Source organism: Cervus elaphus, chromosome 4 (genome assembly GCF_910594005.1).
Source record: "Cervus elaphus chromosome 4, mCerEla1.1, whole genome shotgun sequence".
NCBI lineage: Eukaryota > Metazoa > Chordata > Mammalia > Artiodactyla > Cervidae > Cervus > Cervus elaphus.
Window position 1 is genome coordinate 66,067,061 of NC_057818.1, and position 14,021 is coordinate 66,081,081.

The following is a 14,021-nucleotide window of genomic DNA, read 5'->3' on the forward strand; positions in this document are numbered from 1 at the left end:
CAGTCTGAGCCAGCAGCTCATCACGTCCACCTTCTCCTGCCGTCAGCTCGTCTGGAAATTAACCGTGGTGACGGCAGCAAGAGCCCACAGCCCCTCTGAGGGCTGGGGTTCGGGACAACATGCTGAGGAGGAACCTCAGGTGCAGAGAAAGGGCACCGCAACTCAAGGTTCCATGAGCAGCGGGCACACGTTCATAGGAACATCTGTTCCCACCAGAGTGAGAACTCTGACCCCAATCAACACCACCGAAAGCCTGCAGGTGATGGCAAGACCAGAGGAGACTGTCCCCAAGGACCCCGGGGCCCCGAGGAGGCAGGAAGCCCCCAGGGGCTTGTTCCCAGGAAGGCGGGCTGGACGGTGATGCGATAAAGAGAGATGCCCCTGAAGGGGGCTGTGACGGGGGGAACCCACACTCCGGGGCAGGGGAGGAGTCAGTTTCCTTCCTGATTCCTTGAGCGTCTCCTCTGGGCTCTCAGCCACGCGGACTACACTGAGCCCCAGGGAGATGCTGAATGTGTGTCCCTCATAAAGGACAGACTTGTGGACACACTGGGGAAGGAGAGGGTGTGAGGAATAGAGTAGCATGGAAACACACACACCAGCACGTGTGAAACACACCGCCGGGGGACGTGCCGTGTGACTCAGGAGCTCACAGAGGCGTCTGTGACAGCCTAGACGGGTGGGGGGGTTCAAGAGGGAGGGCCACGCGACACATATGGCCGATCCACGTTGATGTGTGGCAGAACCAGCACCATACTGTGAAGTGACGATCCTCCAGTTAAAAACAATGTGTCTCTGGGGATCTGAGCCCTGTGGGCAGCAGGAGCCGGCATCCTCCCAGAAGCATCTCCAGGGCCTGGTGACCCGGCCAGGGTGAGGACCCCACGGGGACCTGCAGATGGATGGGCAGAGGAGGAAGCAGACCCCGAGGTGAGGCTCTCAGAGGGAAGGAGCCTGGCCGTCCTCATCTGGAAGGGGCAACTCAGGAACACACTGGGACTGTCATGGGGACCACGCCAAGCTTTCAAGAAGAGGCTGTTCCCCTTCCTGCAGGGACGCTGATGTGACAACCGCGTGACAGGAAACCCCAGCCCCGGAGAGGACACACCCTGTGTGTCTGTCTGTCCGGAGGGCACCCAGGTCTCCTCCAACCTCACGGCCTGGACCGCAGGGAGGAGACGCCATGGCCCCCACCCTCCCCGCCCTGCTCTGCCTTGGTTAGATGAGGAGGGGCAGGGGGAGCCCTGGACTGGAGGGACCCTCCCCGAGCGGGCCTGCTCCGACAGGGGACCCCAGACCCCAGGAGGCTCCCGGGGAGGAGAGGCACTGCTCAGAGCTGAGGGCAGACCTCTCACAGGGCTCTCTCTTCCAGGGCTGAGTGTGGGCCTGAGGACCCAGGTGCAGGCTGGTGAGTCTGTCCCCAGGGCCAGCTCCCTCCTCTCGTGGGGTCAAGGGTCACCCCCAGGCCACGGGGAGGGGGACGGCAGCTCGGGGCTCACGGAGGGGGAGTCTGGGAGGCCTGGGCTGAGAGTCGGGACATGGGGGAGACGCCGGGTGAGCCTGCCTCTGATTTCCTTGCAGAGACCCCCCCCAAACCCACCATCTGGGCAGAGCCGGGCTCTGTGGTCCCCTGGCTGAGCCCCGTGAGCATCTGGTGTCAGGGGACCCTGGGGGCCCAGGAGTTCCGTCTGGATAAAGAGGGAAGCTCAGTCCCCTGGGACACACAGAAACCCCTGGAGCCCAGGGACAAGGCCAAGTTCTCCATCTCACTGATGACTGATCAGTATGCAGGGCATTATTGGTGCTCCTATCTCAGGGGATATCACTGGTCAGAGCGCAGTGACCCCCTGGAGCTGGTGGTGACAGGTGAGAGACGCTTGGGGACCTCAGGCTCTGCCCTCGGGAGGGGGATCTGCTCTCAGAGGGTGTCCCTCTCACAGCCCAGCCCTGGGGGGCAAGGAGGGAGACCCACGGATCCAGCTGCCTCCTTCTCTCCTAGGACCCTACGGCAAACCCAGCCTCTCAGCCCTGCCGAGCCCTGTGGTGACCTCAGGAGGGAACGTGACACTGCAGTGTGGCTCCCGGCAGGGATTTAACAGGTTCCTTCTGACCAAGGAAGGAGAAGACGAGTCCTCTCGGACCCTGGATGGACAACGGAGCCCTAACGGGCAGACCCAGGCCCTGTTCCCCGTGGGCCCCGTGAGCCCCGGACACGGGTGGACGTTCAGATGCTACGGCTTTTACAGGGACACCCCCCGGGTGTGGTCGGCCCCCAGCGACCCCCTGGAGCTCCTGGTCTCAGGTGAGGAAGTCCCGTCCTGACCCCACATTTGTGCAGACAAGACAACATATTCGGGTCTCTGCTCCCAGGGGAGCCCCTGTGATGGGGGGAGAGGAGCGTGGTGCTCACAGGACAGACACACAGACAGAGACGGCGAGGCCTGGGGCCGGGCCGGGAAGGGCGTCCACGGGGGACGCAGTCCCATGACCCGGCCCTGTCTCTCCCCAGGGCTGTCTGGGAAGCCGTCCCTCCTGAGCCCGCAGGGCCCTGTCGTTACCTCTGGACAGAACCTGACCCTGCAGTGTCGCTCTGACGCCGGCTACGCCAGATTCGCTCTGTCCAAGGAGGGGGGCCGGGACCTCCCCCAGCGCCCTGCCCGGAGGGCCCAGGGGGGGCTCTCTCAGGCCAACTTCCCCCTGGGCCCGGTGGGCACCGTCCACGGTGGCCGGTACAGATGCTACGGTGGACACGGCCTCTCCTCCGAGTGGTCGGCCCCCAGCGACCCCCTGGAGCTCCTGGTGGCAGGTGAGGGGCCATCGGGTCAGTCGGGGGCCAGACTCTGCACAGGCCCCACCGGGGAGCCCCAGGGGTGATGCTGGGACCAGGGGGACGGGTCCCCGGGAGGGGACAGAGAGACGGGGTGGGGGAGGGGGGACTCGGAGAAACAGAGACGGCGCCGAGGGTCCAGAGAGGCCGCGGAGTCTCGCTCAGAACCAGGGCCGGTCCGCACCCCCTTCTTCTCTGCAGGACTGCTCAGAGACAGACCCTCGCTCTCGGCGCGGCCGGGCCCCTCGGTGGCCCCGGGGGAGAGCGTGACCCTGCTATGTCAGTCGGGAAACAGGACGGACACTTTCCTTCTGTCCCAGGAGGGGGCAGCCCATCGGCCCCTGCGTCTGCGCGCCCAGGACCAAGGCGGGCGGTTCCGGGCCGAGTTCTCCTTGAGTCCTGTGAGCTCGGCCCACGGGGGCACCTACAGGTGTTACCGCGCACTCAGCACAGACCCCCACCTGCTGTCCCGGCCCAGCGAGCCCCTGGCGCTCCTGGTCTCAGGTGAGGCCCCGTCTGTCCGTCTGACTCAGCAGCTCGGGGCTCTGTGCCCTGGGAGACCCCGGAGGTCATGGAGGGGGCGCTGAGGGAGGGGCCCCCTGAGGGAGGGGCCTGGGAGCCCGGCCCCGCCCCTTCCTCCCCACTGGGGTCCCGGAGGGGCAGGGGGGCAGTGGGAGGGTCTCGGGGAGGCCACAGGGCCGTGCAGGGCAGAGGGGAATGAGGTGGGGACCCCGGTCAGCCCGGTGCACCCCTTCCTGGGCTCATTCCCAGGACCCATGGGCCCAGCCCCCACCCTCGGGCCCCAATTCAACAACTGGGGAGTCACGGGGCTCTGTGCTCAGGGGAGACAGCCCACCCCAGGGCGCTTTGAGATTCTCTGGGTGGACAAGGCCCCTCAGATCGTCAAGGGCCGGCGGGGAGTCGGGCAGAGAAGGCGCGGGAACCACCGGCTGTAGGGGCCTGAGGCTGCGGGAGGGGGGTCAGTCTGGGGAGGAGCAGGCCCACCCCCACCCCATCCTGCCCCCAGAGGCTGCAGGGATCGCCTCCTCCCCCTGGCAAAGTCAAGCGGGCAGTGTAGAGGGCTGAGCGAGCGCCTGCTGGGGGCGGTGGTGTGTCCCTGGGAGCCACGGTTGGGTCCCACCCCGGGACCCCGCAGACCACCGCTCAGGGGCGGGCCCCATCCTGTGCTGTCTGAGCTCCCTCAGCTCAGAGTCCTGAGCAGGAACGTCTGAGACAGCAAGACAGAGAGGCCCCGGGAGGCTCCCCGAGGAGGACACGGCCCACCCACAGCCTCCCTTCAGGACCCTCCGGCCCCCTGACACCCTCCCCCATCACCGCGGTCAGACCCAGAGTGAGGAGGAGGACAGCGTCCCCGTCAGGGGCTGGGCTCGGGGCCACGTCCTCTCCCGGGGGGCGGGTGCCCTGGGCGCACAACCCCGGTTCCGGGTAACGGGCCGGCGCTGACCTGTGCGCCCTCACCCCAGACTACACGGTGCAGAATCTCATCCGGATGGGCCTCGCGGCCTCGGTCCTGCTGCTCCTCGGGGTCCTGCTCTGCCAGGCTCGGCACGACCGCAAAGAAGCCCGAGACGCGGCCCGGAGCTGAGCACGGGAGGCCCCGGGCACCGTCCGGAGCGACCCAGCCCCCGACGCGAGCTTCCGGCACCGGAAAGAGCCTCTGCCGCACGTGCTGGGTGCACTGTCTGCGGAGACCCCGGGGGAGAGACGCGCCTGGGGGCGGGAGGCGGCCCGGTGTCCACGGGGTGGCTGGGGACTCGGCCTCTGCTCACGGGGGCCCCCCTCCCTCCCGGGGAGGACGCCCCGACTCCCGGCTCCTCCCACCCCAGGCCCGAGGCGCATCCCAATGGCAGGGGCGGGTCCTCACCCTGCAGGCCCGGAGGCTCTGTCCGCTCTCCTGGACGACGTGAGCCTCACTGTTCATGCCCGCCATCTCTGGTGTGCGCAATGACCTCCATCCCCTCTCAGAAACAGAACGTCGTTTAACTGAATAAATGGGTGGAAGCGGGGCCCCGTCTGGAACAGATGGATCCAGAACTCTTCCCTGAACCCCTGGACCCCTCAGCCCTCCTCTCCTCGTCAGATGACACCCGTGTAGTTTCTCTAGAAACACTGTCAGTGCGATGGGACCCCTGGCGTCTGAAGTGACGGTCAGGGCTACGCTGGTAAATGAGCTCAGGAATATATCGTTCTGTAAAGAGCGCCGATATGGGGTTTCCCTGGTGGTGAAGAATCTGGCAGCCAACGCAGGAGACACAGGTTCAATACGTGATCCTGGGGGATCCCACGTGCCAAGGACCAACTGAGTCCGTGAGCCGCAGTGACTGAGGCCGGCACGTCCTGGAGCCCGCCCGCCGCCAGAGAGCCCAGTGCTGTAGATGCCCAGACGCCTCAGCGAGGGAGCAGCCCCGCTCATCACAACCAGACACACCCCTGTGCACACAGACCCGGCACAGACTCACTCATCAGGCAATAAATTCTTAAAGAGCCCAGGCGTGTGAACTGTGTGTCTGCTTTGGTGCAAACGCTCTCCGTGGCCAACCTCCAGGAGCCCGGGTGAATGTGCTGAAGGCCGGGTGGGAAGGAAGGAGCAGGCTGGCTTTGCCACAGGAGCGAGTCTGGTCCCCCCAGCCCCCACCGATGGCCCCACGCGCACAGATGTGTCCTTTGCATTACACGTCACATAGGATGGTCTCCACCTCAGTTTCATGCCCCAGGTTCCCTGAGATGAGATGCCCACCTCCTAGTTCATCTGTGAGAGAGCGGAGGAGAAAAAGATGGGGGCGACAACGCTGACTCTGACGAATCCCAGCACATCACGGGCAGGTGTACTCATCACCCCACTCAACCTGGAGAGTCGACAGCAATTCTCAGTGAAAAGGAGAGACACAGCGCTGGCCCACACTTGCATAACCTAGAGGAAGATGTGTGCACAGCCACGAGCGTGCAAGCAGAATACGGACACGGGGGTTGTTCCCAGTAGAAAAGGTTACAGAAATCACTTTCACCAAAATGAATGGTTCGGTGTTTATATATGCGACAGAAGTTTATACAAAAAATTCACAAAGGTGGACTGCTAGAGTAAGACAGATCAGTTTTCAAGCATAATGGTGAATAAGTGAAATAAAACTGTAGGAGTCCAGTCCATCACATCAAATTCAAAAGGCAACAACATGGGACTCAAATGAATAAAATAAGAAATGAAACAGGAGGAACAACAGCTGCTACCAGGTTCCCCTGGTGGCTTGGTGGGTAAGAATCCAGCCGCCAATGCAGGGGACGTGGGTTCCAGCCCTGCTGCGAGAAGATCCCACACAGGCCGCAAATGCTGAGCCCGGGGGCCCGGAGTCCTGCCCTGCGACAAGACACGCCATCAAAACGAGGAGCCCACGCACCGCAGGGGAGAGAAAAGCTGCGCTGAGCTCAGCACAACGTGGGAAAAGCCCCTGAGCAGCAGGAAGACCCAGCACTGTCTTCTTTCTCTCAGGCGTGTCCGACTATCTGCGACCCCATGGACTGTAGCCCGCCAGGCTCCTCTGTCCGTGAGATTCTCCAGGCGAGAATACTGCAGTGGGTTACCCTGCCCTCCTCCAGGGGATCTTCCCCACCCAAGGATCAAACCCAGGTCTCCCGCATTGCAGCAGATTCTTTACCATCTCAGCCACCAGGGAAGTCCAGCACAGCCAAAACTAATTAATAATTAATTTTTAAAAATTGATACCTCAGAAATACAAAAATTTATGAGAGTACTAAGAACCACTGTGTCCACCAATCTGACAGCAAACTTAGAGGAGATGCAGGAGTCTCTAGAGACACAAGCCTGCCAGAAATGAGTCAAGAAGACCTAGACAGCCTGAACAGAGCGGCTACGGGAAGTGACACAGAATCTATAACATACCAATAAAACTCCATGCAAACCAAAGGCCAGAGCTGGGTGGCTGCATGGAGGAGTTCTACCAAACTGACAAACAGGAGCTTATACTGGCCCTCTTCAAACTCTTTCAGGAGATTGAAGAGGAAGAAACACTCCCAAAGTCATTCTATGAAGCCACAGTCACCCCAATACCTAAACCAGACATAGACACAACCAAAAAAGAAAAGTTACAGAACAAAGCTGTTTATGAAAATACACGCAAAATGCACAACAAAATATTAGCTAACCGAATTCAACAACACACAAAAGGAATCACACACCATGATCAGCTTGGATTCATACCAGGGTCACAGGGATAATTCAACATATGCAAATCAATCCGTGTGAATCACCACGTCAACAAGAGAAAAGACAAAACAACATGGTCATCTTAATAGGTTCAGGGAAAGCATTGATAAAATTCAACATCCATTCGTCATAAAAACTCGCCAAAGTGAGTACAGAGGGAAGACATCTCAACATAATAAAAGCTATTTAGGACAAGCACAGTCAACACAGTACTCACAGAAAAAAAGCTGAAAGCCTTTCTCAAACTCTGGGACAAGACAAGGACGCCCACTCTCAGCACTTGTGTTCAGCATACTACTGGAGTCCAGTCATAGCAATCAGACAAGAAACAAGGATGCAACTTGGCGGCAGGAAAGAGGCAAAACCGTCCCGTATGCAGAGGACATGATACTCCACTTACAAAACCCTAGAGCGCAGACACAAGCTGTCAGAAGTGAGGGAGGGAGCGCCCTGGTCTGCGGAGTGGGGCAGGCGGTGTTGTCTGGGTCTGCAGTCTCTGCGTGTGTGTGTGTGTGTGTGTGTGTGTGTGTGTGTGTACTCAGTCGTGTCCAACTCTGTGTGACTCCACAGACAGTAGCGCGTCAGGCCCCTCTGTCCATGGCATTCTTCAGGCAAGAATAGTGAGGTGGGTTGCCATTTCCTCCTCCAGGCAAGAATAGTGAGGTGGGTTGCCATTTCCTCCTCCAGGCAAGAATAGTGAGGTGGGTTGCCATTTCCTCCTCCAGGGCATCTTCCCAACCCAGGGATCGACCTACATCTCCTGCGCTGGCAGGCAGATTCTTTACCCCTGAGCCGCCTGGGAGGCCCGAGTGCAGCCTACCAACTGCATTTCCCTCCACAGAAACGGCGTCAGACGCCCGCCTGCGCTTCTCGTTTCTCCCTGTGTGTGCATGTGGACTCTCAGGACTTCCCAGCTGGCACTACTGGTGAAGAACCCGCCTGCCGGTGCAGGAGACATAGGAGACTTGGGTTCCATCCTGGGGTGGGGACGATCCCCTGGAGGAGGGCCTGGCAACCCTCTCCAGTGTTCCTGCCTGGAGAATCCCATGGACAGAGGAGCCTGACGGGCTGCAGTCCATAGGGTCGAAAAGAGTCGGACACGGCTGAGCGACTGAGCAGGCACACTAGTTAACTATCGTTTCTATTTTCCATTTCTGGCCTCACTATGACACATTTCAGAAATTTTAGTCAGCGCTTTACGCAAGATGGCAGATCGGGAACTCCCAGCCCTCATCTCGCACAGAAACACTCATAAATCGGGATTATTTGGGCCAAAAGACTTTTATGCAAACTGCATAATCCAGCTAGTGAGCTTCAGCACCTCGGATGAGCAGAAAACCGAAAAGAACCACTTGGAAAGGATAAACAGAGCAGGTTCTGTTTCCCGGTCTCCCCTCCAGCAAGCACAGCTCACCACTGAGAGGAGCCCCCCCTGGGCCCAGGCCCCCTCCTCCCCAGGAGGACAGTGGGTGCAGCCACACCACGTCCCCAGGCTCTGGGGCACTGCAGACCTCAGGCCTCAGAGACCGCCTCGCTGCTCAGCTCACGAGAGCGCCAGGCCACAGACGCACGTGGGGCCGCAAAGCAGGAAGAGAAGGGACGGGGCTCTGTGCGGCCGGCTCGGCCTCGGGGGTTAGAGGAGGACGGGGTCCTCAGACTTCTCCCTCAGGGCAGGGGCACGACGGGGCGGGGCACACCATCGACTCCCCGGACGGGAGGGCCAGGGATCCTCAGGTCCACAGAAGACGTCTCCGAGGCTCCAGAATCTCTAACTGGGCTGGGGGAAAATTCACCGTACGTCTGAGAGGAGGCGGCTGCTTCTCCCAGCGCACAGACACCAAAGCAGAGCCACAGAAACATCGAAAACCGGGAACCGTGACTCTGCCCAAGGCCACAGAGACTGCAAGAAATCGGGAGATCTGAGAGCTCACTTATTTGGAAAACAATTGTCCCGAAGCAGCTCAGTGAACTGATCTTCCACAAGGTGCTCAGAATCAGAACGGGAACGGACATTGCCTTCAAAAAACGGTGCTGGAAGAGCTAGATGACAGCAGGCAGGAGGGGGAAGCTGGACCCTCAGCTCACACTACATGTGAAATCATCTCAAAACGCAGCAGAGACTTAAACACAGGGCCTGACACCATGACAGAACAAGAAGGAAACACAGGGTGGGCTTCGTGACATGGGTGTGGACAAGCTTTCTGTGGATATGGCACCAAAAGCATGGGCAGCAAAGACAGAGACAGACCAGGGGGGTCCGGCAAATAAAACCTCCTGCCAGCACAGGAAACGGTCACAGGAAAGGCAATGGACGCAACGGAGAAGACGTGTGCAAACCACACATCTGATAAGGGGCTACTTCTCCAATATACAAGGAGCTCAGACAACTCAACGCAAAGTAACAACCACCCGGTTTTTAAACGGGCAAAGGACCTGAACAGATGTGTCTCAAAAGACGATGCCCAGACGACCAAACAGGACATGGGAAGGTGCTCAACACCCACCAGTCCTCAGGGGAGTGCACAGCAGAGCCAGTGAGATGTCACTGCATGCCGAGGTCCAGCCCCGGCAGGATCCGGGGGTACCCTCAGGATGAATGGCGTCAGCGAGAGAGAGAAGACACGTGAGACCAGCCTTGATAGGGCCAAGTCTGCGAGGGAGAGAGAGAGAAAAAGAGAGACAGAGAGAATGACCAGACGGGGGTGTTTGCAGGGTCTGGCAGAGTCTGGCCATCCTTTATTTTTCACCGTGGCTTTTATACCCTAAGTTAGTACATTTCTAAGGGGAAGATAGTTTAACATTACGTCAGCTTGTCCTTCACGAAACCAGGGTGTTTTCTGCATACTTCTTTGTTTACGAGGGTCTTGTACATTATCTTCTGGCCTTGGGGCCTATTAACATTTTATGCAGGTCAGGTGAGTGTCAACCTATTTTCTGTTTCTCTGGTGACCTTAACTGAAAGGTAGCAGTCTCATAGGGCAACAGTACAGAGTAGAAGTATAACCTTGCTAACACAAAAATTAATCCTTCTGCAGAAGTTGTCAGTTGCGTTTATCTAAGAAGTTTACCCCATACAGACTCTGCGGCTTCAGTGAGGCAGCCCCTGCCTAGTACTCCTGGCTGACAATTAGCAACCATCTCATTGTTACCACACTAGGGCTAAGCTCTTATTTTTCTAGATCTATAACTATATTAACAATGGTTTCTATAACACAACCTTAGCACATTAAGAGCAAAAACAGCAAGCAAAACACAGCAAGCAAACGTCAACCCAATAACCACCTATAGAATAATTTTTCTTATGTTTTCTAATAGGACTCCTTTACCCCTTAAAAAGGCCCTATGTCTATTAGGGCTTTTATATAATCAGGTTCTTTATGCTATTTTATGATTAGGATATTATAAGCAATCATGCATATTAGTACCAAGGGCATAAATGCATTTGGCTAACAAACTACCTGCAAAGGAGTTTAAATTAAAACACTCCTTTCACCCTGGATAATCTCATAAAATACCACCACCTGGGAAACTAATTGATTAAAGTTCTAAATTGATTCTTGGAAAGAGATCGGGGAAGGCCTTCTGCCTATGTCACAGAAATTAGGGAGTAGTCTATTGAGGCAGGCATCAGAAAGACAGATATCATCTTTAAGGTGAGTGCCGGGGGCAGCTTTTTGAAATCCCTGAAGACCTGATCCGCCTTGCCTGTCAGGTTTTCTTCCTCATGACCTTGTCATGGGCGGGATCTCGTGTGCCAGCTCCCGGCAACTGCACGTGTAACAGACACTTGACTGCTAGGAAAAAGACAAAGACAACACGTGCTGCCAAACGAAGAGAAAAGAGAACCTTGCGCATGGTCGTTGGGGACACAGTCGGTGCAGCCACTGTGGAAAGCAGGATGGAGTTTCCTCAAATTCTAAATCTAGAACTCCCTACCATACGATCCAGCAATTCCACTCCGGCATCTGTATCCAAAGAAGATGCAGCCAGGACCTCACAGACATATCTGCACCCGTGTTCTGCATTGTTGTTCCCGGTACCAGGACACAGCCACAACCTGGCTGGCTGTCAAGAGATAACCGCACACAGAAAATGCCATACGCACACAATGGAGTCTCACTCAGCCTTTAAAAAGGGAATCCCTCCTGTTGAGACGACATGGGTGAGGCCGGAGGACGTTATGCTGTAAAGTAAGGCAGACAGGCGGGGAAACCCAGCAGGAGCTCCCTGACCTGTGGAATCTAAAACAGACTCCGAGAAACGGAGAGAACGGTAGTCTCCAGAGGCCAGGAGCGGGGGTGAGCGGGGAGGTGCGGGTCACGGGGAACAACGTTTCAGGGCCGCCGACGAGTAATCCTGGAGACCTGATGGGCAGCGACGGGACCAGAGCTGACCATGCTCTGGTGTCGACTCAGTCCTGCTCAGAGGGTAGCCCACACGTGTCCTCACCAGACCCACAGACCTCGGTGAACTGCGGAGGCTGATGGACACGCTCATTATAATTAGCATGACTGCAGTACTTATTTCACAGCGTAGACAGAAATCAGAACGCCAAGCTGTGCATTGAAACAGTTACAGTTTTTGTCAATTATACCTCAGGAAAGCTGAAAGGGTTTTCTCTCATTTAATTACACCAGGCACTGGGGAGTTATTCCATTTCTGATTTTAGGCGCTTGCTCTCATGCTTAAAATATGTTTTACATTTTTATTTCTGAACACGTATGCATTCTCCTCCTCCTCTAGAAAAGACAGTGTTCTAATGGTACTTCACTGAACCCTGGGTACTCGTATACACGTGTGTGGACGTGTGCACGTCTCTGTGCACACATCTGGGTGTGTTTGTGCGTGCAAGTGTGTGTCTGTGTAATTTCCAAAGCTCATTTTCCGCCACGCGTTCCTCTCTGTTGCACCTCACTCTCTCTCTGCCATCTCTGAGTATTGCTTCCCGTGTGAAAACTGTCAGCATCTAAGGACGTCCACCTCTGGAAATGCTCATTCACGCTCATTCTCTTTTTATCAAGTTACTTGAGAACACTTCCTGTTTTGAATCAAGCGTGTGACTCAAGTACTAGGAGAGGAAAACGCTCCTCAAGGTTAAGGGATCCAGGCCCCCAGGGCCCTCCTCTCTCGGGACCTGGCGGGTGAGAGGCTGAGGCTCGGCCCACAGCTGGAGGCGGTGCCCAACCTCCTGGAAGCCGGGGGTGTCCTCTGCATGAAGCTCTGGCTTCCGCCCCTTGCAAGTACTCCGACTCAGGGGGAACTCTTCCTGACGGCATTGCTCCAGTATCCTTTCAGTTCAGTTCAGTCGCTCAGTCGTGTCCCACTCTTTCGACGCCATGAATCGCAGCACGCCAGGCCTCCCTGTCCATCACCAACTCCCGGAGTTTACCCAAACCCATGCCCATCGAGTCGGTGATGCCATCCAGCCATCTCATCCTTGGTCGTCCCCTTCTCCTCCTACCTTCAATCTTTCCCAGGATCAGGGTCTTTTCCAATGAGTCAACTCTTCGCATGAGGTGGCCAAAGGATTGGAGTTTCAGCTCCAACATCAGTCCTTCCAATGAACACCCAGGACTGATCTCCGTTAGGATGGACTGGTTAGGTCTCCTTGCAGTCCAAGGGACTCTCAAGAGTCTCCTCCAACACCACAGTTCAAAAGCATCCATTCTTCGATGCTCAGCTTTCTTTATAGTCCAACTCTCACATCCATACATGACCACTGGAAAAACCATAGCCTTGACCAGACGGACCTTTGTTGGCAAAGTAATGTCTCTGCTTTTGAACATGCTATCTAGATTGGTCATAACTTTCCTTCCAAGGAGTAAGCGTCTTTTAATTTCATGGCTGCAATCACCATCCGCAGTGATTTTGGAGCCCCAAAAAATAAAGTCTGACACTGTTTCCACTGTCTCCCCATCTATTTGCCATGAAGTGATGGGACCAGATGCCATGATCTTAGTTTTCTGAATGTTGAGCTTTAAGCCAACTTTTTCACTCTCATCTTTCACTTTCATCAAGAGGCTCTTTAGTTCCTCTTCACTTTCTGCCATAAGGGTGGTGTCATCTGCATATCTGAGGTTATTGATATTTCTCACGGCAATCTTGATTCCAGCCTGTGTTTCTTCCAGCCCAGCGTTTCTCATGATGTACTCTGCATATAAGTTAAATAAGCAGAGTGACAATATACAGCCTTGACGTACTCCTTTTCCTATTTGGAACCAGTCTGTTGTTCCATGTCCAGTTCTAACTGTTGCTTCCTGACCTGCATACAGGTTTCTCAAGAGGCAGGTCAGGTGGTCTGGTATTCCCATCTCTTTCAGAATTTTCCACAGTTTATTGTGATCCACACAGAAGAAGGCTTTGGCATAGTCAATAAAGCAGAAATAGATGTTTTTCTGGAACTCTCTTTCTTTTTTGATGATCCAGCAGATATTGGCAATTTGATCTCTGGTTCCTCTGCCTTTTCTAAAACCAGCTTGAACATCTGGAAGTTCACAGTTCATGTATTGCTGAAACCTGGCTTGGAGAATTTTGAGCATTACTTTACTATCGTGTGAGATGAGTGCAATTGTGCGGTAGTATGAGCATTCTTTGGGATTGCCAGTATCCTTTAGCGCCCCCTTTTGGTAGGGGGCAGTCTGCTCCCGGGGGCTGCTCATTCTCTTGATGTTGATCTGCGTTTTCTACAGGAAGTAGTTTCAGGACATTTTTAGGGCCTCAGTCCAGTCCGCCTTGACGTTTTGTTTTTTTTTTTTTTTTCAGTTGAAATTTAGTTAGAATAAACTGTTTCAAACTGTAAATTCAGTAGGAAATACTTTTTAAATTTAACCTTCAGTTTCTCAGTTTATATGAAAGGTTACCTTTCTTTAACATGTAGTGAATTAACCCACTTGTTGACCTAGCTGCAGCACACAGGCTCTCCGTTGCAGGGTGCGGGGTCCTTGGCTGAAGGGT

The 14,021-nt window shown here is 55.9% G+C and overlaps 1 protein-coding gene across 14 annotated transcripts in view; it reads left to right on the forward strand.

Moving 5' to 3' along the window:
• The window catches only part of LOC122692588 (leukocyte immunoglobulin-like receptor subfamily A member 6), a 109,003-nt gene that overhangs the window by 66,813 nt on the left and 28,169 nt on the right, over positions 1 to 14,021 (forward strand). For 9 of the 14 annotated variants that reach the window (XR_006340688.1, XR_006340689.1, XM_043900302.1 and 6 more), the window contains exons 5-6: positions 1,582 to 1,866; positions 2,000 to 2,302. The exons of 1 other annotated variant lie outside the window; for it this stretch is intronic. Coding sequence is in view for 11 of the 13 variants with exons in the window: in XM_043900302.1 (XP_043756237.1) it covers positions 1,582 to 1,866; positions 2,000 to 2,302 (588 nt within the window). In the remaining 2 variants the exon portion in view is untranslated. Of the gene's footprint in view, positions 1 to 1,094; positions 1,218 to 1,372; positions 1,409 to 1,581; positions 1,867 to 1,999; positions 2,303 to 2,509; positions 2,807 to 3,028; positions 3,332 to 4,311; positions 4,567 to 14,021 lie in introns of those variants that run through there. 4 more of the 14 variants (XM_043900317.1, XM_043900308.1, XM_043900307.1 and 1 more) reach the window with 4 other exon arrangements.